Source organism: Fonsecaea pedrosoi (assembly GCF_000835455.1).
Source record: "Fonsecaea pedrosoi CBS 271.37 unplaced genomic scaffold supercont1.3, whole genome shotgun sequence".
NCBI lineage: Eukaryota > Fungi > Ascomycota > Eurotiomycetes > Chaetothyriales > Herpotrichiellaceae > Fonsecaea > Fonsecaea pedrosoi.
Genome location: NW_013550613.1, coordinates 4,809,390 through 4,835,298, shown reverse-complemented (window position 1 = coordinate 4,835,298; position 25,909 = coordinate 4,809,390). Strand labels below are relative to the sequence as shown.

The following is a 25,909-nucleotide window of genomic DNA, read 5'->3' as shown; positions in this document are numbered from 1 at the left end:
CTTACCTTACCTCGTAGATCAACACCTGTTCCGTCGTCACATGCTCTGTAATTGGATGCCTGAATCAATCCTGCTCTTGTTGATTGGGCGCGACTATAGCCCGCCCCGAAGGAGCTGAGATGGGCCGAACAAGCGAGAGAAAGAAAAAGTGCTCCATGTCTTGGTGAACAATCCCTGCGTATTGCCGAGCATATACCTCTCGTCAACTCAACTCTCTTGTCTGGTTATCTCGTACCTCTCTCCTCTCCTGCTTGTATGTTCTCGCAGATATTTCGCTACCAGGCACTGAAACTTGGACTGTGACACAGAGTATAGAGGAGGGCGGTTCGCCGGTGAGACTTGGAGCTTCGCTAGCAGGAGGACGTCCGGGGCCCGAGACTTTCAGCTGGGAAGATGACGAGTGACTTTGTCCATACGAGTAGAGGTGGGAGGGGAATCAGTTCGAGCAGGTAGTGATCGTGCATGGTGCTCACATGGAGGGTATCTGGCAGCAAGTTGTACTGGCTAATGGAAGAAGGCCATGAACGAATCGACCATGAGTTCGATACCCGACTTCTTAGAAAAAGAGAGAGAGGGAGAGGGAGCGAATGCGTAAGGACCTATAGGTAGTAATGGAGGGAGAAAGGTGAACAAAGGTGAACGAGGTAACGAGGTACCGGCCGTAACAATAAATCTTTCCACCGGCGTGTGTCTGTTTACCTCGTAATTACGGCTTCAGCCTTTCCACCCTAATCGGGCTGTTGACTTCTGATTAATGATTATTATTACTAGGTCTTGTCTGTAACAGGTATTTTACCCCCACGCTAACTCAGTGAGTGTCCTCCTATTCATACTCAGTACACTCACTCCTCGCATGCCTAGTACTTTTCTCCTTCAAACTCTCTCTCCTGATCTCCCGGCTATATGTACACACAACGAACTATCAGTTTAGCCTCCGACTCGGCACGCGGGTGGGCGGGCGTCTCAACGGGCCCCGAAAAAGGGAAAAGCAGATCTCGGAAAGTATCCTTTTACTAGATCTGGATGGGCTTCTTTTCCCTCAAGATGCAGATTTCATAAGTCTTAGCATTGCTTATTGGTACTCAGAGGTACTTTGCACCAATGGCTTTATGAGGGGAGCCAGACAAGGAATCCGATGGGCGACTCCACGCACCGACACTTGATGACGGAATATATCGGGTCCTGGCCCCTTCACTGGCTTGACATATACACGAGCAATGAGAATCTCCCATCACGGTTGTATGCGAATGGGAGACGGAAAGACTCGACGACGACCCCTCAGAGGGTACAGCCGTCCATGATGTGAGATTGAGGTCCACACCTCTGTACTACGCACACGAGGACTTTGGGACCCAGGACTTTGACTCAGCTTTTACAAGGACCGAGAGAGGCTGCGGATACCTACGACGCCCTTGACGGTCCTCGACGGGCCTTGACCTGTCAAGGCATCAGCACGATGCAACCAGACTGGTCAAGAGTCCCCGTCACATGGCACCTCCACCTCTCATCACAAGGCCAGCGAAAGCATATTTCAAGACTAGCTTCGGGGGTGGTTCGCTGGTTGCCTGGTTCTGCACACCGAGCACAAGTACGCAATGACATAAAGTTTTTCAAGGACCTTTGCTAGGAAAATCACCACATCATCACCACCACCTTTAGTCATGGTGCATACGTAGTTAGTCCCATGTCGTGATTGGTGATTTGCTGGCTATGTCATGGGGGCAGACGCGGCTGAATCGTACTAATGACCCCGACTATGCCAGTCATGGCATGGTCTGGATCGAGTCAGGCTGGTCGTGAAAACCCTCGTTTCCACAATCAGACCCGCAGAAAACGTTCCTTTTTGTTATGGGGTCGTTTGTGGGTCTGCCGTCAACCAAGGGCGCGCACGGGGCTAAAGGGGTCCCAGTTTTCGTTGACCTATATTGTATGTTGATATATATACATACACGCAGTACGTTTCTGGAAACTTGGATGGAGCTGTCACGGCGAAGAGATCATCGATCAGCCCAAGTGTTACACTGGAGAAGAGAGATAATCAAAATAGCATCGCCCCCCCGTCTCCTCCACCTTCCTCTCTCTCCCTTTTTTTTCCCCCTCTCTTACAGAACGAACGAAATAAAAATACACATGTTGTCGGCCCCCCCTCTCCGGCTGTGGCTACGCCTGACAGTATCTTTCGGAGGAACTAGGATAGCCCGTGAGAAGAGAGCGAGTTTGAATAAGTGCTTATTTACCTACGCTGAATAGCAATGGGAGATTCTATATTCGGAGAGGCAACAAGCAAACACAGCCTTTGTCTCCCGGACGTGTTGCTCTTGCTGAAGGTCCATTGAGAGCATCTTTTGCCATTTCCCTTCCCTCCTCGTGCTGACGGTTGCTGAAGGCGGCGTCGAGCGAGTGGTCCTTGACAAGACCATGAAATCCTATGTGACCTCGCTCGAAGCTTGCTGCTCGCCCGTATAAGTCCGCGTGATATTCCACCCCTTAGACCTCTCCTTTACGATGCCATTGATCGAATTTGTGTGTTTCTGCAACTAGCTTTGTCTCCTAGAATATACAGACCAGCCAGATTACGTATTCTATTGGTCCCTTGTTTTCGACCACCACTACCACACGAACTATACCACCACCAAACCAAACAAACTTGAGCAAATGGATACAGAAAGCCACCACGGCAGTGGTCACCATGACGATGGCCGACACCAAGACGACAGTCAACACCAAGGCGATGCAGGGGACCAGGGATACGACGACAGCGGCAACTACGGGAATGAAGAAGAAGTCGATTATCGTCAGACGATCAAAATCCAGATCGACACTCATATCGACGAGTATGAGCGGGTCATGGGCGACTCTTCACGTAGGGAGAATTTCCCCCAAAGCCCCAAAAACTTTTGAGGTAAAATGAACTGATACTGATGTTTTTTGGGGGGGTATTTTGCAGTCTCGGAGGAGGACCAGCAAAACAGCCTCCGTCGAATACTCCGAGCGCTCAAGCGCCACGCCAAAGAGCTTCGCGATATGGACCCGGACGACCCAGAGGTGAAGAACTCGTACAAGCTGTTCAAGTACGCGCATACGGGCAGGTACGTCCCGCACGAGGGCGAGGATGTCAACTCGCACGTCCCCTACAAGCACGATCTCATGGGCGAGGAGTCGGAAGACAATTCGGACTCGGACTCGGACTCGGATGCCGGGAGTGAGGCCGGCGTAGAAGACGAGTATCAAGAGGAGCAGGGGGAGTGGGATCAAGAAGGAGGAGACCAGAGCCAGGAGCATGGAGGGCACCATGGGGGCTGTGGCGAGCACGACGGCGGTGAGTGGGGAGAAGATCAAGGTGAATGGGGTCACGGTGGCCATGGAGGCGACCAGGGCGAATGGGGTCACGACGGGCACGGAGAGGATCAAGGTGAAGGCGAAGGTGAATGGGGCCATGGCGGCTACGGAGAGCACGGTGGTGAAGGAGGGTACGAAGGGGGAGAGGAGCACGATGTGCCTCATCATGAGCACTACCCAGACCACTAGACCAATCCTGTCAATAAAGTTGGCGGGATGAGAGAGAATAGCTCAAATCTCTATGGCAGAGCGAGGGAAGGGGAGGGGGGGGGAGGGGGGGGGGCGAGGGTGTGGACCCTTCGACAGAGACAGAAAAAGGACTGTATTACGGAATCGATGTTAAGGCGAATCACACCCCTCTTGCGAGAAATTTCCTCCATCTCTTTTGTGCAAAGAATGATGCTATGGTATTACCAAAACGGAACACCCACCCCCACCCTGCATTTTCCTCAGGAGGACATACACAGTCTTCCGGAGTACGCTTGCTTGTATGTACTTATTCATAGACGGTGACCTGCTTACGCGGGTCGACTGGACGAGTATACAAGTACAAGTACAAGTACGATTACGAGTACGAGTGGAACCCTCTTTAGTAGCACACCAGAGCGGGATCTGTTCGGGGCTTTTGACAAGCCGAATGAGGAAGTAGTACTCGACATCGTAGGGCTGTTACATCGCGAGTCACGAGGGAGGCGGGTCCTCGGGGCTGATAGTGGTGGGTCCATCCTCCACTCAACTAACTACGAATGGCTACCTCTAAGCGAGTCAGGCTGTTAGCTACACGCACTACACCTCGTAGAAAAACGATCCGGTGTAGCGCCCAACCACCGCCAGAGATTAGTGAACGCGTACCTAGTCGCAAAACCCCCACCAAGAGAAGGCCCCTTTCTTGGCTAGAAATTGCGGCGTAAAACCACTTTGATAAGGAAGGGGAGTCTCGCCCAAGGTAAGGGCGTTGCGAAGCCTTGCTAGCTGTTCCCCTGATAGCGAAGACACCAAGGTTTGTGTTGGCGGGTTTTCCGAAGCAGGTATCTAAGAGGTATCGTAACAAATCGTGATTTTGACATGTCCTTCTGTGGTATCTAATGTATACCTCGTACTCGATTCCGAAGCTGGACCGAGTAACAGGTTCGTCGGATAGCGGGGATGCTTATGAGAAGACCAAAGGTGGGTGGTGGGGATTGAAAAACGAGCATGTACTCTGTGGCTTGGAAATATCTGAGTCAGGTATTGAGGTACGGAAAGAGCCAAAAAAAAGGAAAAAAACCAATCATGTCCCTCCCTCCCCCCTTTCCACTTGCTGTTTTCGAAACAGATTTCGACGCCAATCTTTTTCGGGTCAAATACCTCGTACATAGCCCCCCGCCATTTCTCACATCGTCCGAAAGGTTTTTCCCATCTGCCTGCCAGAATGACTGGGCCCGGCTTTCGTCAGGCCCTTTGGTATACTGGTGCACTAAAAGCGTCTCGACGGAGTTCCTGATGGGGCCGTTCGCCTGGGTGCTTGAGTTGTAGTCGAACTCGGTCTGGTCGAAACCCCCGGGCCTCTCAGGGCGGTTGGCTGCGGCATGTAACCATAACCGCTTGGGGCCCTTGTCGATTGAGTGGCGCCAAAAAAAGCTGTGAACAAGCGAGACACTTCATCGAGCGAGGTGGCTGAAGCTGTCGGCTGCGGGGCACTCGGGCCTCCTCGTGGTGCTTGACTGTACATAGGCTGGCCGTGCATCGGCTGGCCGTACACAGGTTGCATGGGTTGGCCGTACATAGATTGCATGGGTTGGCTGTACATAGCGTGGCCGTTGTATCCCTGCGTACTTGTTGGAGGTCGACTGCTGGTGGGAGCTGGCATATAGGAGCCGTATGGGTTCGATCGAGACGCCATGTTGTGTGATGTATGCGCAGAAGGTATCGGGGTGTTGGTGTTCAGAGGTCGGGAGTGCGTAGGTTTCAGGTACTGCAATGTCAAACCACTGGAGTTCTGAGGACTTTTCCTTTGGCTCTTTATAGTTTGAAAGCCCGGTTTGGCCTCGACAAGTGTCTAGAAGTTCCAAGAAATGATCCAAAGATATGATATAGCCTGCTTCTAGTTTTCCCCCCCTCTCACGTTCTGTCCGGCCACAGCCGTTAGCCGACTCAAAAGCATCGTGGCGATGAAACAGATTCAGGCATTACGCCCACCACCGTCTTGTCAGCACTAAGACCACTGAAGCTCCCATTGTATTTTAGTCTCGTCAAATGGGTAGATTTCCCTCCATGACCACAGAAGTGGCTCTGATAACGAGAGCATCTGGACACCGATTCCTATATATAAAATGAGATGGGAGGCTTATACCTGGTCGCCCCTCTCATGACATGAGAGAATATAGGCATTCAGGAGTATCTTTAGTATCGTATCACCTAAGAATAGGGAAATGTAGCAATACAAGGTGGATAGCAGGCGTGGCGGATGGGTCCGAGGTGTATGCTATTCCAACAGAACCGGAAGTTCAGTGTTGCCAGTGAGCGCGATCCACGGAGAGGTCATGGTATCATTTCATCCCACTAAGCCCGTCAGTCTGCTGTGTCCGAATCAGAAACCACAACACATATAAGACGTAAGAACAAAACGACATCTCCAAGGTCTTTTCGTAAAATCGCCCACATTGAACGCCCCCACCCAAAACAGAAAAAAAGGCACCGGGACACGAAACCCCTCGATAGTCGACATACAAAAAGAGAAGAACAAAGCACAAAATGGCCGCAAACCAGCAATATTTGGAAACCCCAACCGCGCACAATACCAGGATTCCAGGCGTCGGTAATCTTTGGCCAGCGCTCGGAGTACCAGCAGAGCCTAGGTTCGATACCTTTGACTGCCAGATCACAGTCAATGGCCATGTCTTAGTTAAGGCATCGATTTCGGTCAGTATACCATCACCTGACATCGTCCGAATAGACCACTTGAGCACTGCGGAAGGTTCTCCGCTCCACCAAAACGACTTGGTCGAGCGGTTCTGTCAGCAACGCCATACGACCCTCGCACAAATCCCATACCTGATTATCACGAATGTCATCGAACCCAGAACACAAGCAGCGTACGATCAGGTCTATAACTCGGTGGCACAAGATGTTGGTCAAGCAGTAACGTTCAGGGCCACTGACCCCCAATACGCAACCTTGCTTAATACACCTATCGGCAACACCGTACGCTTTGGAATCCCACAGGGTGCCAACGGCCTGACATTGATGAGTCTTAATGGTAGAAACATGGCCTTTTGGGTAACTGCGGAATATACGCCTCCACCTGCACCTGCACCTCATGGCTTTCCTCCAGCACCGAACCCAGGGCCAGCGCCAGCCCCACGGCGATCCACTAGAACGTGTTGTGTTATCATGTGAGGAGGGGTTTACCAAGGGAAACATTCAAGCAGGTCGTGGCTTTAAGGGGCGGTCCAAGGGCATTCGAAGCATGGAATGTATTCAGGCATGGGCTGAAGTTTTGCGAAAAAGGGATCAAAGGGGGGAGATGGGAAAAGGAGCCAGGACAGGAGATGCCTTTCAGTGCTACAATCGAGGCGCAGACAGTTCAAAGAAGCTTTCGCATTCTGATCGTGGATTTTGCCATTCTTTCCATCACCTTTCTGAACAGCCTTTCTGTGGTGACCCTTTCTCAGATATCCTGTCTCTGTCTTGTCCTGTGTGGTAGAGACATCGAACTGCGGTGTAAACAAAGTCGTGGACAAATGACGTAAGTGCGAAGTACCGTCAGAAGCCTAGTGCGCCATGCGGCTCGGGACGGAAATACATATTTGCGAAAACCTTATCTGAGCCAAGATTACACAAACTACCTCGTATATATCGGCACGACCCCTTGGTGTCTTGGCAATGGTCCTGGCGCAACGGCTTGTCACGTGTAGATATGGCTTACGGGTGATCATTGATATCACTCAGGTACGCTAGGGCTGAGCACAGAACAACACGAAACGGCAACGTCATCACCTTGCCGCTGCCGTCCAATGCCCATGTGCGTCTTACTCATCGAGGTCATCTCGGGAGTTGACATGTACCGACGACAGGATGTGAATTCCGGCTGCGGACAACAACGTCCATGGTCGCTTTTGCTGCTATTCATTCAAACGTGTAACTCCTAGATTGACTTGTTCTCCCTATGCCTTGTCCCCTTCTACGTTCGATACGCCGCGCCTCCTAATCATGAGAGCAAGCAGTCCCCTCTGCCAGTCCTAATGATGCACATGCCCGCCTCGAGGAGGGGCTTTTACGACCACGCCGTGGAACCCCTTTTGGCGACATTCAACCGACGCACTCCCCTGGTGCTGCTTTCCGTCCTTTGCACGTTCGCTTTATTCGCGTGGTATAGATCGGCCCACGGACCTTCGGCCCCCTTGTTGCACAGCGACTACGGCGCATATGGGCGAAAAAGAGGGTTCGATGGGCACTGGGATTACAGGAGGGACGCGGAAAACTTGATGCTGGACTCGCAGCAATGTGAACAGGCCTTCCCCGGCCTGTTCGAGGAAGTTGAGAGGCCGGTGAATCAGAGGATGCACAATCCCATCACGTTTGAAGAGATCGACGCCATGCCAAAGCAAAATGGTTATGTTCGTGCCATGATCTATAATCAACAGGTATACACCACCGATGTATTTTCTTTTTTTTTTTTTTTGGCCGTGTAAAGAGGGGTTGTCACAGGACTACCCCATGCACGACTACTGAATCTTCTGGGCTGACTGCTGCTATCTACTGGTAAAGCTCTATGTTATTGCCACCGCAGGAGGCATCTACTCTCGCGAGATCGCAACCTTACATGCCTTGCACCGTGCCATTCTGACGTCTCCGGAACCTCTACCCAACATTGAATTCGCATTCAATACAGACGACCGCATCCCCTCGGTCCCCTTGTGGGGTTACGCTCGCCGTGCAGAAGACACTCACATCTGGCTCATCCCGGACTTCGGCTACTGGTCCTGGCCCGAGACCAAGGTGGGCTCGATGCGCGAAGTGCAGATGAAAGCAGCCCTGACGGAACAAGTCGAGGGATGGGGTTGGGGCGAGAAGGTCGCCAAGCTGCTTTGGCGCGGCGCGACTATGGGTCTGGAACTGCGTGAACGACTGATCCAGATGACGGCCGACAAAACCTGGGCCGACGTCAAGGCTCTGAACTGGCATGACACCGATTCCGTGACCCAGGACCTCAAGTCCATGGCCGAGCATTGCCAGTACAAGTATCTCGTACACACCGAAGGCAACTCGTACTCCGGACGTCTAAAGTACCTGCAAGCATGCAAGTCGGTCGTGGTCGCGCACAAGATGGACTGGATCCAACACCACCACCCGCTCATGCGCTCCAGCGGGCCGCAGCAGAACTACCTCGAGGTTGAGCGCAGCTTCGAGGATTTGGAGCAAAAGATTTCGTGGCTGCAGAACCACGACAAGGAGGCGGAGCGCATCGCGGCGAACAGTGTCAGGACGTTCCGCGAGCAGTATCTCACGCCGGCGGCAGAAGTCTGCTACTGGCGCAAGGTCATTCACGGCTGGGCTCGCGTGAGCTTTGAGCCTGAGTTCTTCAAAGTTGTCAACGGTTCATCGGTCTGGAGGGGCTTGCCCGTCGAGTCGTACCTATTGGAACGTAGGCTGGAATGGGATCCGTACTAGGTTGGGCGTTGGGTGTCCAGCGATACCTTTTTCTTTTTCCTTTTTCAAGCAACAACTGCATGTTACGGATAGGAGCGACCAAGGATTTTGCCTAGGGTGACGATGTTCTTTGAGACATCTTGTATGCGTCTACGGGACACTTGACTTGTGTGTATATATATGTGTGTGTGTGTGTGCTTGTATGTGTAGATATGGCGCCACGGAAACGTACAATATGTGTGTCTCTATTCATGCCCCCTTTTTCGACTGGCAACAAATACAACCAGCTACCGACTAAAAGTATGGCGAAACGAGGGTCTGTCTTGTAGTGTAGTATGTATATGCCCATCGATTGTCCCTCATCGAACGGCCCTGCCTTGCACATGGAAACGAGATCTGATCGACTGGATTCTTGAGTGCCATTTGACCTAGTATGCATTACCAAAAGGGGTAGTATCCTTTGTTTTTCTTGTTCTTCTCGTCTTCCTCTTCTTCCTCCTAAGACATCTCTTGCGTGGTCGGTCGATCGAGGTATTCTCTAGACATTTACTGTGGTTCAGATACACACACTGTTACACATTCCACGTTCCACCAACCCTATCCGTCCTTTTCTGCCGTAGATTTCTCACAAAGAACAAAGATCATGACACAGACGAGGGAGAACAACACCGGAAAAATAGATCGCCTTCGTGTCTCAACATTCATTTCGTCCACCATGTTTCTAGTAGCACACGGAGGACTCCCAAAACTTTTTATGCAGCATTCGCCGAAAATGGTCTCATCGTCTGTGGCAATTCTCCGGCCGTAACATGTGTAGAGTCAAAGTCTGTCTTGGAGCGTAGATGCGTCGCAGAACCGAATCCGACTTTCAGAATCGCCCCATGTTCTTGGATATGTGATACATCTGTTGTCACTGAACCAGCTTCCCTATTTCCGCCTTGAAAATCTCCCGAACCGGCTCTGGCACGTTTTTCTCGTCCCCGTCGAATGCTTTTCTCAATCTTGATCCCAACTCTGTCACCTCGTTTTCTTTAGCTCCTAGGCGCTGCAACTCTAGCAGACACTTCAACGCAAGCAGATACTTCTTTCTTCGGAGGAACACCTCGAAACCAACCTCCTGCGCCTCTGTGACGTCCGGGCAGAACTCCAATAGCGGGCCCAGAAACTTCATCGCGTCCTTCAGGGGCTCTTTCGTCTCAATGAGAGTCTTGCCGAAAGGGTCGGGGTCTTCCTTTTTAGTTTCACCATCGTCAATCTTGGGCGTGGGCTTGCTCGCCTTCAACGCCGCTTTCTTTTCTGCCTCCGCCCTTTCCATTTTCTCCTGTTCCCTTTTAGCCTTCTTGAGCACCTTCTTGCGGTCTGCCGCGCTCATCTCTCCTGCCTTGCTGGTGCCGTTGACAGTATCCATGATCGGTCCATGGACCAGATCGGGGTTGTCAAATAGCAGCAAATACGCTTTCACCGCGGAGACGGCCATGTTGGAAAAGAAAGGGTGCTCCCTCAGGCGATCCTCCCATCGCAACATGTCAATGTAGGCTCTGATCATGCCTTTACGAAGAGAGAAGTTATGAAAGTCAAACTGGTCTTCTTGCCAGAGGTCAAAGATGCCGAGGATCTGGTGAAATCGTTTCAGCGCAAGACCGAGTTTTCGTTGGCGCAAGTAGGATTTCCCGTCCTCTGTCAGATACCAGACGCATTGCATATCAACGAGGTCACCCAGCGGGCCTCCGGTGCGGTTCTGGGTGAATTTACTTGCCGTCTCGAGGGCTTTGTCGTTTTGATCGGATCGAAGCTGATACTTTGCGCACTTGGTGTTGATTGCGCGGTCTTTCTCGTCCAGGGAGCGCGCCTGGTCCATGATTTCGGCAGCCTTGGTTAGCTCCCCTTTATGCTTGTACGTACGAGCCTTGACAGAGTGAAAGTCAACAGATTTCGGGTCCAGGGCAATACATTTCTCGGCGTAATCGAGAGCTTTGTCCAGGTTGCGACTTAATTTATAGTTATAATGTTGAGCAAGGAAGTAGAGAGCCGAGGAATGGAAGCGTGTTTCTTCCTTGTCGCCATTCTCCTTGGTTCCATTGGTATGCGATTGTCCTTGCCCAGAGGCGTATTCCTCTACCAACGCCTGAACAATGTCCCGCTTGGACTCGTCGGTATAAAGGTGCTTGATGTTGGCAAAGGTCGAAGGAACCCCTTTTCGCAGCATTCTTTGCAGGTATTGGTCTGCCGCTTGTTTGAATTCTTCTCCGGACAGGATATCCAAAGCTCTCCGTCTGGGAAGATCGGCCTTGGGATGTCGTTCTGCGAGCTCCTGGTACGCCTTCTTGACCTCCGACACCGGACCATCGGTCAGACCCTTAGCAGCGATATACCCGTCATAGTATGCAGAGTCATCCGGGTTGCGCTCGAGCAAGGCGGCATACGCTGCCTCGGCTTCCGATTTTCGACCCAATCTCGCGAGGTAGTCTGCTTTCATTTCCATCACTGCAAGGACATCGGGGCTTTTCTTCCCTACGGCCTCCAAGTGATCGAGCGCCTTTTCGACTTCGCCCGAGTCTGCAATGATGTAATTCTTGTAGAGTACGGCTTCCCAGTGTTCGATATCCGACCTGTTCGGCTTTGCCTTGAGTGTCTCCTCGTACGTGGTGAGGACATTCTCTGCGTCCTCATAGTTTCCCGCGAGGTGGTGAGCTATGGCCAGAGCTGTCCAATTTTGGCGGAATCCCGGTTTCTGCTGCAGCATGTTTTTCCGGCTCTGGATGTAACCCTCGTAATCTCGCATTTGAACCTGAAGGTGTGCCAAATCCCTCTGTATAGGCGCCGAGTCTGGTTCTAACCGCAGCGCGAACTTGTATGCCTTGATAGCCTCTTCATAATTCTTCACACCGCGGTATAATAAGCCATACACGTGCCAGCAGACATGCGACTTCATGTTGTTGTTCAGGGCTGTCTTGGCGAGGGCAAATGCTTCTTCGCTGTGGCCTTGATGGCTCATGATCAGAGCCTTCATGGCTTGGGTGTCTGCATGGTTGGGCGTTTTCCGTAGGATTTGTTCGGCGGCCTTGAGACCTAGGAGAGAGTGAGCTTTGGGATTTTTTTCCCGAGTTTTCAAGACCGCGGAGTCAGTGGCTCTCACCTTTTTTGTACTGCTTGTTTTCAAAGTTACGGACGACTTGCCTGAACAAGGCCGCATCCTTGTGACTCAGTTGCTGCTGGGGTTGCGCCATGGTGAATGTTAGAGTCGAGCGACTTTGCTATGGCTGCGATGGTGGTGCAATGTTCAGAAAAAGTGTGCAGAGGCTCAACGCTGTACAATGATGTAGAGGACGGGCGTTTTCAAAGAGTGTACAAGGCTAAAACCATGTTCAAAGAGAAGGAAACCAAGCGATTGTCCACCACTGTGCAACTGCGACAAGGCACCACACGACTCGATGAAAGGCGGACACTGTGGAGCGGGATGTCGCCTGCTCGAGCCTGGAGTTTCGACTGCGGCGCCGGATTGACAGCCTCGTCAGGCTTGGCGCTGTCACCTCCAAGCAAATCTTCAGCCTCGTCAGAAATTCCCTCCTGGCAAGGCTGGAGCCAATGTGCTGAGCCTGCCATGTTGGAATCCCACATAAGATGGCCAGGACAGGAAGAGAGCTTAGCGATACACAAGGTGAACTACGTGGTATTACTCTTCTTCTCTCCTCGTCGGAACTCCCTCGTCACCCATCTCAAAAAGGGTCAGCCTTGTCATCCACATGCCACGTTTCCAGTATAAGCCGATCAATCACCCAGAAGAATGGCCAAAAGGGACGTGTTGATTGAAATGGTTCTTCTATGCCTCTCTCTATCTCTCTTTTGATCGGAGCAGATATCTTTGGATACAAGTCAGCCAGGATAGGCTGCCAATTGAACCCAGTCTCAAAGTATCGGGTTGACATCGCTGCTACATCCAATGCCCTCATGCCCCGTTGCTTCGCTCGCTGAAGAACTAACCACATTCTCTGAGTAGTTATAGTACTACTCGGGTGGAAAATTACGAGTTGTAAAGCTGAACCACCAGCTCTCGCATTTTGACACAACAATCTGGGCTTGTGTCTCCAGGTCGCCTTCACCCCCCCCCAAAACCACATTGCCATTGTGCTTGACCAATGACATCATTCCTGGTAAAAGGAGACAATCAACCTGAAGAGTCCGACTAGTTTTCCTTGCTTGTGGAGGGGGGAGCAAGCTGATGTGCCCGGCGGACAGGTCCCATGATAGGACAGCTGTGTCAGAAATATCCGGTTAGTAATCGTTGACCACTACGTGTTAGACGACACACTTATTCGTACTTTTAGCCAAGGCATCATCTCACAATCCTCCTGCTTGGGTCTGATCCTTCACGATATACATGTCCATGGATACCCGAATACCCACACCAGAGCGAATGAACCACATCAAGTGAGAAGTCCTTGCGTATCCCATGAGGTTCGGAAAGAAACGCATATAAAATCTTGTTCCAAGCCTTTCCCATCAGCAATCGCGTTGCTTTAGCCAAACTTGAAGCTTGTTGGATGTACGTGCCACATGTCGAAATTGCAGAGATATAGCCACCTGAGCTTCAGCTCGAACAGTCACGAGGGACGATCCGGGGATAGAAGTATTCAATATGGTTCAGTAAACATGGCTACTAAATCAGGGGAAGAGAGCAGCGGATATCAGCGACTGTCCTGGACGATGTAGCCTTATGGGAGACCGAGATCGAGATCTATTCGGAGCCGAATATGAAGAAGGCGTCGGGGAAATCACTCTAGATCGTCTTATATTCAGTCAGGGCATCATTCTTTAGTCATACGGCTCAATCAAGGTTGAATAGTCCAGGTGGTTCCCCGGACCTCGTGAGGAATAGGAATTGAATTCACGTTCGAGAAGACAAGGATATCAGGGCTCGATCTTCCCCCACTTCCTCGGTAGGGTCCGAGCACAAACAAGTACATTTACCCTCTTCGGAAGTAGCGGGACGAGTGGGCTGCGATAGACCGGATCAGCTCAACCCCAGGCGTCTCGGTTGGAGCTATGCACACGGGGGCTGGATGCGCCGAGGAACAGAAGATTTCTTCGGCGTCAGATATTTGTAGAGACTCTCTTAAACACAGTCGTTCTCAATTCTGACCTATCGTCCACTGGAATTACGAATCCTTAAATCTATCTCTCAAGAATTTTCAGACGAAGGTTGTTGTTAGGCCAGTGTCTCGAGAGACTGCATCTCCTCGTATGCGACGGCGCATGCGCATCGGTTGCGGAGGCGGAAAATGGCCGAGGGGCATCACTTCCTGCGCATTTCCGGGTGCTGCGAACCACGATGAATGAACCATCACCGACCTCAACTTCCTCGACGGCATCTCGATCGATTCGCAGCCGTCGATATGAAACCTTGGCTACATGGCGGGTTTCGAATGCGCCCCCGAAAAGATACAGGGTGCGTTTGGAAGACATTCATCTCGAGGCATTACCATTGCCTTGTTGTTGTACTGTCCTCTGTGCGAGAAATGGAACAAGACCATACCTGACTCCTCCCCAAGGACAAACATGCAGCCGACCTGGAAGACCCAAAGTCGCCGCTGCGACAAGGCAAACCCGAATATGAGGGTCACAAGCAGCCTCTATCTCGAATCAAGAGAACATCATCGACAGACCTGACCTCCGACATCCTGTGGATAGACGATTCACCACCCAATTCGCCCTTGAGCGAGATCAGGTCCATCCTAGATCCCTTCTGTGCATTGCCGTCAGATCTCCCTCGGGAGGATCAACAGTTACTTCAATTCTGTCAGTAACCCGTGCGGGTTCTTTATCTGTCACCTGCAGTGTCTCTTTTGCTAACGACAAGGTCGAAGACATCTCTTATCTCCCACATGTCTTGTACGGCACGAAACCTGACCCCCTTTTTAGCTCTGTTCGGGATGTTAGCCTGGTGAACACTTTGAAATCGCCCTTCGTTCTGCAATGGATGGTAGTCAATGCCCAAGGTCTATTGTTATCACTCACAGGAGGTCAAGAGACGCCGTCTTTTTTCCGCCGAAAAGCCCTCGCATACCTTACTATGAAAGATCGGCTTGAAGGCGTTTCTGGGGACCAGCTCTCGGATGACTTTATCTTCGGCATCATCATGGCGACCGTTGCCGAGTCGAGGATATCGCCACCGGGTGTCTCGAACATACACCTAAAGGCTTATGAGGCCGTTGTCGCAGCCAGGGGAGGTCTGAGGGCCATTCTTCTTGCTTCAGCTGATCCCATCCCCCACACAAGCCATTTGATGCCGCTTGTCGTTAGCGATCCTCTACCCGACGAAGTTGTTCTTTGGGAACACCACTCTGACCAAGCTATTGACGTCCTCCAATTTCTGGCCAAAGGTGAAAATAAGGTCGACCCCTCAAAGTTGATCTTCAGCACCACAGGCAAGCAAGTTCCCCACAAGTCTGAGCGAGCTTCATCGTTAAAGTTGACCATGGATGACGACTTATATCCACCCCTGGCTTCCAAGGCAATTGAACCGTTCCTGCAACCAGATATCTGGGAATACCCGAGGTATACCAAGATCTCCTCGCATTTCCTGGCCTTGTTTATCATGGTATCAACGTTGTGGAAGTTGCGGAGGACTTCCTTGCTGCAGCGATTCTTCCTTGACCGGGCGGACACCCTTTTCGTGAAGAGCAGTGCGCTGGACTCTGATGGGAAATATATGATCACCCTCGAGGGGTTCTCGTGGCTTGTGATCAAAGCGGGATTTGAGGTCTACGAAGCCTTTGGCGACAAAAAGGTCATCCACTGCAATAAAGTGGATATGCTGATGGACGCTGCCTCCGGATTGAAACTTCTGATGGTCTGCGATGAGCCCGTCAGGAGGGATTTGATTGCGTTCCTCTGTCGATGTCTCCTCGATATTCGCGAGATGCCTAGTATTGACAGTGATTAGCCAGCATATAGAAAGAGAGAAACACGGAAGGCAAACAAGCAGCGAACCTTCACAGCGAGAGAATCAGGCATTTGAGTGAACTATGTGATTTTGTCTTTCGCAGATACGACAATCCTATGTGTGTCATGTCCAAAAGAGTTTCACCAACCGGCCTGCTAGAACACTCCGTACCCCAAGGAGGGTCACATTGGTGGTTATCTCAACTGACTAGATATGGACCAAGACACTTCCGATGCACCACAGGATCCTCGAGAGTCAACATGGGTTACTCAATCCCGGGTGTCGTTTGAATCTTATGATCGACGAGACATCCTCACAGGGCTTCCTATCGATGAGCTTTTCGACCGTTATTGAAAGATGGTCACATAATGTTTTGCCGGTTTCCGTGATCCCTTTCTGACTAAGTCTTGGGGCCTATTGGTGACAAAGAGGAGATGATGGTACTCGTGGATTCTCATGACGATCATGTACCCGGTACTTTCCTACCAGTGTCTGTAACTATCCTGCTATGTTGACCGGGGGGCCGGTGTACCGAGAACTTGTGGTTGCTTCGATAAAGTAAATGCCAAGGCTTTGCGGAGTGCCTCAGGAGCAGAAGGTAAGCCGATGGCTTGTAAAGCGGCAGGGGCTAAGTGAAACGCGCACACACGCTGTACCTATAGTTGGACGGATCGATTCTATTCTATAGGCGCGACTGCACCTAGTTTGTCCCTAACCAAGCACCAGGCTGCACCTACTTATAGGTAAGGATTACCATTGCTTGGCGCAAAGCGGCCTGCTGACAGCTCCTCTTCCCCCCCGACGCTGCTTGACGCCGCCCATTGTGCTTTTGGGCACCAAAAGAGAAAAGTAAGAGACACCAAGGCTGATCGCCTTCTCCATCTCCATCTCAGTCCCAATTCTACCTAAACCCCCCCGTCACCCTCATTGTTGCTTTCCCCTTTCCTACCTGCGGCTCCTCACTCACCATGTGATCTTCTCATATGAAGTGACACGTCTAGAATTCCTCCCCATCATGTCCCGCGAGTGGAAGTCAACACCTGTCCAATAACGACACGATGCAATCATCCGGCGTCGCAGGAGCCCAGCGGCCTTCGCAGTCTCAGCGTCGACAACAAGACTTCCCCGACGCAATGTATTCTCAAGCCCAACCGGCGGCCATGAATCCTACAACGAGCTCCGCCTCTCAGGCGAGGTCGTCTTCTGGTTCTGGCCGCTCGCAACGGAGCGCTAATGTGAGTGTTTCTTGTTACCTTTGGATCTCTACTCTGACGAAACCATTATACAGCCCGACAAGCAAATATCGCAAATAGAGAAGAGCGTCACTCATCTGCTGGTTGCTACGAAACAATTGCTCGAGACATTGACACAGTGGTCGCGCGGGCAGGCGCAGGAAGAGGAGGTCTCGGATGTATATGTACGACTGGGATACGAATTTAATCTGGCATGCCGCGCCTTCAACTCAATAGGTGTCGAAACCTCCGACCTCGGTCCTGTGCCTGATCTTTTGAGGAATATCCTTGAGGATACTCTGAGCCAGCCCGCATCCCCTCAAGCGCTCGATACCTACCTACCACGCATCCGCGACATCATTATCAATCTTCTACATGGCCTCAAGAGGAAGCAGAGCCGACTACGTGGTCGAACAGCAAAGGAAGCCTCCGCAACAACACAATCGAGACCCCCTACTACTCCAGCGAGACAGCCTAGCATATCGACAACAGGAAGCAATGAAACTGGTCTGACAAACATGCTTGACGATGTGGCGATTGGACCTGCTCCAAGTCTACGTGCCCAATCACCTCCTCAAAGCAGTACGCCAACCGATCAGCCCTGGGTTGATACAAACACTCCGGCTGCGCAACAACCAGGTCGATCGTCCATAAATAGACACTCAATGCGAAGGGATGTTGCCCCCCAAATACCTCAATCTGATTCTGGCTCGACATTGTCTTCAGGGACCCCGCAAAACCCTCCCAGTCAAACGCTTTACCAGGACGTCGACCGATCTCCTTCCGTTCCGCAAGTCCATTTTCCACACCCTCCCCCGCCGCCACCGAAACAAGCAGATGCCCTCACGAGATTACAGCGTGGCGGAGATTTGGAGAGGCGGGCTTCGAGAAGATTTTCGGCATACCAAATTCAAAAGCATCTGGGCGCTTCTCCTAATGGCGTGCCTGTCATCCCAGCTGCTCAAAATTCCCCCATACCGAACAGGGGGAAGGAGGTGCGCGAATCTTTAACTGCCGTTCGGTCACGAAGTTCCTACCAACAATCAAGATCAAAGTCCCTTCGTCAAGGAGATGTGTCGCCCAGTAGGAGCGGGACTATCAAGGCTCCCCAACGCATATCAGAAGAGAGAGAGGAGACTCCGATCCTAACTCTGCAGGAAGTGCCACCAATGCAACCGCCCCAAGACCCTGTCAATTTTGATAGCCCAACTGTTAAAACCCCGGATGAATATCTGCCAATCCCGAAATCTGTTTCTGGCAGCGGAGATAATCTGCTGGTGGGAGCAACCGTTAATGGGCCCCTCGATCCACCACCCGAGGAGTTGCAAGCAACGCTGTCACTCGACTCACAAGGCGTCCCGCCTCTTCCCGAACACAAAGGGTTGGTAGACATAGAAACAGTGAAGACGCCTGAGACCGTTCAACGAAGACCACCCGAGAATCATACGCCACCAAGATCGCATATTACCGCCTCGGATTCGTCACCTCCACAGGGCAAGGAGTTGACTCTTTTCTTGCAATATCGAAGCAAAATCAAGAAATTTGTACTTGCAGACGGCTACGACGAACTGACCATTGCTAGGTTGCAGCTTGCTTTTATTGAAAAATTTGCGTGGAACACTCAGCACAACGGAGTAGACCTCCCCGAGATTTATGTCCAAGACCCTGTCTCTGGCGTCCGGCATGAATTAGAAGACCTTTCGGATGTCAAGGACCGAAGCGTGCTGGTTCTGAATGTGGAAGCTCTAGATGAAGTCAAAAAACACATTGATGAAGGGATGGGTGGACTTCAAAGAAGTCTGGATGGGGTCCGGTCTTTGCTCGAAGGCCAGAGTACAATGATGCAGCGATTTGCAGATCGACAGCTCGAAACCTCCAAGGAGATGGCAAGAATGTCTGCTCTGCCTGCGCAGCATCCAGGGCGAACCCCGACACTGGCCCCTGGTAATTTCACAGCTCCTCCATCTTCGGAGTCCACTCTTCAAGAAATCCAAAACCTTCGCCGAGAGATTGCAGTGTTGCGCCAGACGTACTCCACAATGTCTTCAGACTTTACTGCAGCCATGAGCGACATTAAGGCCAAGGCCGCCAACGTCATGGCTGTCGCTGCAGAGGCTGCCAATGCCACATACAAAGGAGATGCCGGTCGAGCTCATATCAATGAAGGCAAGAAACAACTGTCTGACGACTCTGAGGCGCTCGTCAACCGTGTCGATGATCTTTCAGATATTGTTGAAGAGTTACGCAAGGATGTCGTGACTCGAGGAGTCAGACCACTTCCTCGGCAACTGGAGGATATCAGTAAAGAAATCAGTGCAGCGGCCAAACAACTCGGCAAAGTCAAAGAGTTTGTCAAGCGCGAGAAGCCTATCTGGACCAAGATATGGGAGCAAGAACTCCAGGTCGTCATGACGGAAAGAGACGATTTGACACAGCAAGATGAGTTGATGAACGATCTCGATGGTGACCTAGAGGATATCACAAGTGTCTTCAAGCTCGTGGAGGAGGCAACAAAGCAGCAAAACCTGCAAAACGCGAATAGTGGTCGTCAACCTTCGAGAAACCTTGCCTTCGACACGGATGTTGACCCCCATGAAGCCAAAAGTGGTATGCTAGATGAAGTCCGGGCTCTGCAGCCGAATCACGAAAGCCGCCTCGAGGCAATAGAGCGAGCAGAGAAAGTTCGTCAGCGAGAGTTGGAGAGCCGCAAGGTTGGCGAATTTCAGCGTGAGGTCGAAAAGTTTGTTGAAGAAGGCAAGTTGAAGAAGACTGGCGGCATGGACGAGGTGGAACGGAGGAGGAAGTTAAAAGATGAGCAGGCGAGGAGGGAGAACTATGAGCGGCAACAAGCGAGAGCAGCTGAATTGGAGAAGAAACGTGCTGCCGAGGCGGCGGCGAAGACGGCGGCAGCAGCAGCAGCAACGGCAGAAGAACCCTCTATTGAGACAGATGGCGCTATACAGCAAAACTCGGATCACGACAACTCACAGGACGTGGAAGCGGCTTCGCAGGACGTAAAAGAGGAGGTACATGCGCCCGAACGAGAGACCTTGCCAGAGTCGGCCCCTGCCCCAGTGATAGATGAGGCTGTCGAGTCGGTTCCAGCGGAGACACCGCAATTGTCAGAGACCGGAGTTGGCAAAGAAGGTGAAGGCGACAAGGGACTCGGTATGTCATTTTTCCGTGATTCCATGAGTGAGGCTGGTTGACGACATCTTAACATTGTAATACGACTACAATTTCGGGTCCAGCCCTGAGTCATGTCTCCATTTTTCAGCGTGTGCAATTTGTTTACTGATTTCTGCGATTCTGCTATTTGATAGATCCCACGTTTTCCCTTGCGAGCACTGAGGCCACGGAGGATGGAGCTATGAAGGATGCGAGCAACGAGCACGAGCATGAGAAAGCCAAACCGGAGGACAACAAGGCGGGTGGGAGTTGGTGGCAGCCAGCTGTCTTTTCCAGCTGAGAGCTTCGAACCATTGATTGCAAAGACTCGGGTTTGTTTTTGTGTTTTTGGTCGATGTTCGTTTGCAAACAATTTGGCAGGCGTGGAGTTGTGGACATTCTTCGTTATGTGTGTTGATACAGTTTGACATATGTTATTAATTTCGGCCCCAATCCGTTCAACGCCAGATTTCGAGGTCTTTCAACCTGTTCCACCGTTCGAGGATACTTTCGGGGCCAAGTAGATATCTGTTGGTTGTTTGTCGTAGAGTTCATTGTCCCATCTCGCGGGTGATCTCGAAGCCTCTGCCTCTGCCTCTGTCTCTTTGCTCCCGCTGACGACGACATGTCGATTTGGTGGCCTGCGCGTGGTGTGGTACGGGTGAGAATTAATCTGCGTCTCGAGAGAGGCTATTACAGCAAACAAGATCTTCGGAGAACAGACAAATATGTCACTTTCCCCTTTTGACGGCACCTTTTTTCTTCGCAGGAGAACCCCCCCCCCCTCCCCTCCTCTGTTACCGGGAGAGTTTCTCCTCGGCCAGTTGTACAGCCTCCTTGGCCCTGACCTTGACTCCCTTGCTGAGTGCCTCTTTAGTGAGCTTTTCGACAGGAGTCATGAACGCTTTGGCGGTGTCGAGGAGGACCGCTTTCTTGGCTGCAGCGCCGTCACCGGCACTGTCACTCTGCTCGGCCTCGTCGATGGCATTTTCGGCGGCGCGGAGTTGACCGGCGAGCTCGTCGACCCAGACGTCCAGGACATGCAGCCTTAGCCCGTCCGGCACCTTGCGCTCGCGAGGGCTGAGGGGCCAGGATTCGAGGATCTCGAGTTGACTCGCGACGAGACTCTGCAGGGTGCGCGACTCGGACGTGGCGTCCGCGGCCCAGCCGAGCGCGAGGCTGAACAGCTCCCTCACGACGAGACGCACGAGCAGGAGGACCTTGTTCATGCGCCACTGGTCGATCGAGACCCACTCCCTGCTCACGGTTTCCCAGAAGGCGGTCACCCACACGTCGAGCCACGGGTGATCTCCCGGCTTATCTGACCCGGATGCAGCCTGTGAGTCGTGGTCTTTTCCGTCCACGATCCTCAGCGTCCCGGCCAGTTCGGCGATGAGTTTCTGGACCGACAGGGCGTTTTTGCTGTCGTGCATGTAGAGCGCCACGTAGAAGCCGCGCCAGAGTTGGAGGCACTCGGTCAGCGACAATGGCGACGAGGGACTCTGGTCCTCGAGAAAGGCCATGATAGTGGTGAGACATGCGCGACGCCGAGACGCCTCTTCCGGTTTCAGAGTCAGCGCCAGGAATAGATTCTTGGTATTGTGTGAAGAAAGACAATCATAGTGGACCCGTACTCATTTACATCTCCCAGATAAAACACATGGAAATATCCTCCAGAATCAAAACGAAGGGGGGGGGGACGTACCACTACTCGCAAGATCTTTGACCGACGGAATGGTCGCCGTTTCAGCGTGCTGAGCCATGCCTGCGTACTTGACTTCGGGGCAATCCTGTCTGGTATGGCGATTGGTAGAAGTATCTCGTAGTTTCAAGGACAAGCCGCACGCCCTGAATACTTCGGAATTCTCGTTCTCTGGTTCAATGTGTTGTCATGGGGAGACGGAAATGCCACCAGGTGAAAAAGTTGGTCTTGAACGAGCGAATCGGAAGGCATGTGAAAGGCTTGGCGCCGGTGGGCAAGGCTGTAGCGACAAGGCTGCGTGGACAGGGCTGGACAAGGCTGGACAAGGCTAAAAGGTGGTAGATTCCCTTTATTCGTCAATGCACTTTTGTACTATGAAACCACATTTTCTTCCCAGAGGCTACATCCAGTATTCAGAAATCTATGTGCCATTCCAAAATAGTGTTCGTGTGCACAAGAAGACGGAATGAGCTACCAACGCCAGTCCAAATCTGTTACTCTTGCAACGTCAATCCACGCTATACGGTGTCCTTGCACACTCAGAGTCGTTAAAGTCATCCACCTCTTCTTGAGGCTCGTCGTCTGCATTGTACTTGGCAGACATGAAACTTCCTGACAGTGTACGGTTATACTCAGAAGATGGGCGACTTCCAGGGTGGAGCAGGTAGTCCATGTAATGCTTGCCATTGGATTTTCCGGTCGCAGAATCCACACCACTGGTTCCCGGCCGCGAGGGAGAAGGCGTGTGATCTCCAAGCCCAGTCTTTCGTAAATTGATGGGTGTTTTCTCGTCGTCGGAAAATCCATGGTGCCCATTGAGCCCGCCCGTGAAATGGTTGTCTGCCGGTGACAGAGGTATAGCCCAGGTTTTGGTCACATTTGTTCCCGACACAGCGCGTTCGAGGGCATTGTTCAGTTCCGTCGCTGTCGGCGTCTTGGGCTCCCCAAGACCATTTACGTGATCATCGGTCCTTGGTGGGCTGGGCGAGCTGGACATCGCACCATTTGTGCGCACAAACCCGTTTCTGTCGTCCTTGAGGTGCTCAGGTTCATGAGGGCTTGCGTGGTTCAGCGTGGGTTTTTCTTCTTCCGGCTCAACAAGCGTTTCGTCCTCGGCTAAGACCTGCTGACTGTCTCGCTCTTGAAATATCTCTTTTTTGATGTTGTCATCTTTGGCTGGGGGCGGGGATGATGGAGCGTTTTGGCCGTCTTCGGGATCGCTATGAAGCGTCTTCGGCACGGTCGGGGCATCTGCGCATTCTATATCGCTCTTCGACGGATCAAATAGGGCACGCTCATTGGGTGCCTGTGACTCAATCTTGGTCGAGGCATCAGTCTGTGCTAATTCGCCAGACCTAGATTGTTTTGAAGCCTGATCCTCGGCAGCACTCACCAAGGGTTCACATCTGGTGATTTTTGGTACTTTTCCATTCTCGACAACCACAATCATCCAGACACCGATTTTGCCGTCACCTCCGAGCAACGGTGTTGCAGAGATCCAGCAGACTCTGCCTTGTCCTGTATCCTGGAGTTTGCCTCCACTGCGAGTTGTTGTGCCATGTGGTTGGTTTCCCGCTTCGAGCAGTAAGTTGATCTTCGCCGAGACAGGGACACCAACGCTGAAGCTCTCTTTGAGCCCTTTCAGCGTATTTGCGGGGGCAGCAACATGTGATAGAAAGGGATGCTGGATGATGTTGCCCACACGTCGACGTAAGACCGAGGATACAAAGACAATTCGGAGCGAAGGCGCGGGTCTGACCAGGATGTAGCTGTCGTAGACGCCTGGTAGCTTTCCTGATAATCCAGATCGTCCTGATTGACCAAGCTCCCAAGCCTTGTCCACATCTTCAGCAGACTCTTCGCTGCCGCCATCAGAAGTCGCATCGGCGTCATCGAATACTCGTCGAGGAACCTTACGACTGCTTGTAACGCTACGTTCGTCATCTTCTCTCGACGTCGATGCAGATCTCCCATTTGAACGCACCACGACTGCTTCCTCTAGATCAAACATCTCGCTTAGATCGCGCAGTTTCGCCAGTGCCTTGGATTTTTGTAAACCTTGGTTGTCATTTCCAATCCCATTGTCGCGGGCTTCCCTCTCACGTCTCTCCATCTCCCGTGTGGTCAGATACCGCTTCAACCCTTCAAATCCCTTTCCCCGTTCGACTATTCCTGTGACATCAACCTGAGCTCCAATGTGATATTTGACATTACCCTTGTCGTCGTGAAGCGGGGCTATCATCAGTAGATTTATGAAAGCTCTGCCATCTCTCCGATAGTTCAGTAAAGTCTCACATATATCTTCGCCTCTCGCAATACTATCTTTAAGTCTCGCGATCGACTCTCTGTTGGTTTTCGTGCCCTGAAGGAACCGACAATTTCGCCCAATGACATCGTCACGACCATATCCAGTTTGGCGGTAAAACTCGTCACTCGCAAAAATGATTGGATTATCCTCCTGTTTCGGATCAGTGAGACAAAAGACTTCAGATAAGCCTCCTACTAAATCCCTTGTAGACGAAGTTCGACTGCCAGTAATCTCGTCTATGAGGCACTCGGTTACCAGTTTTACCAGGTTGTACGTCACGTACATTGGAAGGGCAGAGTCGACCATAAGGCGAAAGACAGCATTGCTCAATTGCTCAAAAGCCCTATCAAGGGTTGCTGCAATGGAAACCTCGCCATTCGAATCGTCTCGATCGTCAGAAGACGGAGATAGTCCCTCAGCAACAGCGTTCGCATACTCAATAGCCTTGATGGCCTTCTGCGTGTCGAGATATCGTAGAAGAACAGGATGATACTGCGGTCGATACCGTGTCAGAAAGGTAGTGAAGCGGGCGAGGTACTGTGGATCACGGAGCAGAGTGTTGAGATGGCCTGAAGAGAAGAGCGACTCCGAAAGCGTTTCGACTGAGGGCGGCCTCGGTCTGGAGGGCGGAGGCGGAGGGTGCAGGTCGAAATCCAGAACAGAGGAGGACTCGGAGTTTCGGATGACCCCAGGATCTTTCTCAGACGTGGTGCGTAGTAGAGGGGCCGGATTCGAGCCCGGTTCTTGTCCAGGGTCCTGCGGAGGGCATTCTTCGCGAGGACGTGGAACTGCGGTAGGTACTTTCACATCCACGTCAGTCGATGCGTGTGGGAGTTGTGGTCGATACACTGGGCTGTCTCGTTGTCGGAGCTTTGGTGCTCCAGCAATCTCAGGCGCTTGCTTGGGCTTGAGGACCACGGGCAACTCTGAACGAGTACTTGGCCTGGCTTTGGTGATCACTTTAGGAGGCGGCTTCACTTCACCATTGGCAATGGTCTTCTGGGTCGGCTGGCTAGGGCAAGCAGCTGTGCTTGACAGCTCGGCGGTCGGTTGCTTGCGAGGTTTCTTGGTTCGACCGGACCGAAGGCGCAGGCTTTGCTTGATTCGCTCCAGGTCCATCACGTTGGAACCGAATCAAGTCGAAGGTTGAGCCTGTCCAGCGTGCTCGACGAAAGATACACCATTGAAGTGTCTGGTAAGAAACAACAACAGAAGAGATGTACATTCCAGAAAACAATGAGTAGAGGACGGGAGGCGAAAAGCAGATGCGGTGGTCTGAGGAGTCAGTGGCCTGTGGCCTGCAGCTCCGATTCGCGAAAGGAAGCCGATGACGATGGGGACAAGTGCGAATGCCAGATGGCGATCTGGTGCAGCCCGACACGATCCAACGCATCAGCCATTGTAAGATTGCAAACGCTTCTCATGCAGGGCAGTCCTAGATTGGACCACGCTGCACCACTCTGGCGGATGCCAAAACAAGAAATGGACGGGTCATACATTGCAAAGGGATGAATGATAGACCTGCCCGTCATGACTTTTGGGGCGCAGCCAAGTATGATTGGCCAGAGCGGCCGAGGCAGAGAATA

General features: G+C 52.0%; 8 protein-coding genes across 8 annotated transcripts; 5 read left to right on the top strand and 3 right to left on the bottom strand.

The window, feature by feature from the left end:
• Positions 1–2,655: 2,655 nt before the first annotated feature.
• Z517_05687 (uncharacterized protein) lies at positions 2,656–3,528 on the top strand (the record flags this gene model as incomplete). Its single annotated transcript, XM_013431014.1, has 2 exons — positions 2,656–2,863; positions 2,948–3,528. The coding sequence occupies 2 exons, from the start codon at positions 2,656–2,658 to the stop codon at positions 3,526–3,528; spliced, it is 789 nt and encodes a 262-aa protein (XP_013286468.1).
• A 2,544-nt stretch (positions 3,529–6,072) lies between these two features.
• On the top strand, positions 6,073–6,717 carry Z517_05686 (uncharacterized protein; the record flags this gene model as incomplete). The annotated part of the gene is made up of 1 exon (XM_013431013.1): positions 6,073–6,717. One exon carries the CDS (start codon positions 6,073–6,075, stop codon positions 6,715–6,717), a length of 645 nt encoding a protein of 214 aa, XP_013286467.1.
• Positions 6,718–7,565: 848 nt separating this feature from the next.
• Positions 7,566–8,991, top strand: Z517_05685 (uncharacterized protein; the record flags this gene model as incomplete). The annotated part of the gene is made up of 2 exons (XM_013431012.1): positions 7,566–7,964; positions 8,089–8,991. 2 exons carry the CDS (start codon positions 7,566–7,568, stop codon positions 8,989–8,991), a joined length of 1,302 nt encoding a protein of 433 aa, XP_013286466.1.
• An 889-nt stretch (positions 8,992–9,880) lies between these two features.
• Z517_05684 (uncharacterized protein) lies at positions 9,881–12,197 on the bottom strand (the record flags this gene model as incomplete). The annotated part of the gene is made up of 2 exons (XM_013431011.1): positions 9,881–12,039; positions 12,107–12,197. 2 exons carry the CDS (start codon positions 12,195–12,197, stop codon positions 9,881–9,883), a joined length of 2,250 nt encoding a protein of 749 aa, XP_013286465.1.
• A 2,843-nt stretch (positions 12,198–15,040) lies between these two features.
• On the top strand, positions 15,041–15,913 carry Z517_05683 (uncharacterized protein; the record flags this gene model as incomplete). Its single annotated transcript, XM_013431010.1, has 1 exon — positions 15,041–15,913. The coding sequence occupies one exon, from the start codon at positions 15,041–15,043 to the stop codon at positions 15,911–15,913; it is 873 nt and encodes a 290-aa protein (XP_013286464.1).
• A 1,058-nt stretch (positions 15,914–16,971) lies between these two features.
• Z517_05682 (uncharacterized protein) lies at positions 16,972–20,354 on the top strand (the record flags this gene model as incomplete). Its single annotated transcript, XM_013431009.1, has 2 exons — positions 16,972–17,148; positions 17,202–20,354. The coding sequence occupies 2 exons, from the start codon at positions 16,972–16,974 to the stop codon at positions 20,352–20,354; spliced, it is 3,330 nt and encodes a 1,109-aa protein (XP_013286463.1).
• A 756-nt stretch (positions 20,355–21,110) lies between these two features.
• Positions 21,111–21,836, bottom strand: Z517_05681 (uncharacterized protein; the record flags this gene model as incomplete). The annotated part of the gene is made up of 1 exon (XM_013431008.1): positions 21,111–21,836. One exon carries the CDS (start codon positions 21,834–21,836, stop codon positions 21,111–21,113), a length of 726 nt encoding a protein of 241 aa, XP_013286462.1.
• Positions 21,837–22,523: 687 nt separating this feature from the next.
• Positions 22,524–25,442, bottom strand: Z517_05680 (uncharacterized protein; the record flags this gene model as incomplete). The annotated part of the gene is made up of 1 exon (XM_013431007.1): positions 22,524–25,442. One exon carries the CDS (start codon positions 25,440–25,442, stop codon positions 22,524–22,526), a length of 2,919 nt encoding a protein of 972 aa, XP_013286461.1.
• Between the last annotated feature and the right edge of the window lie 467 nt (positions 25,443–25,909).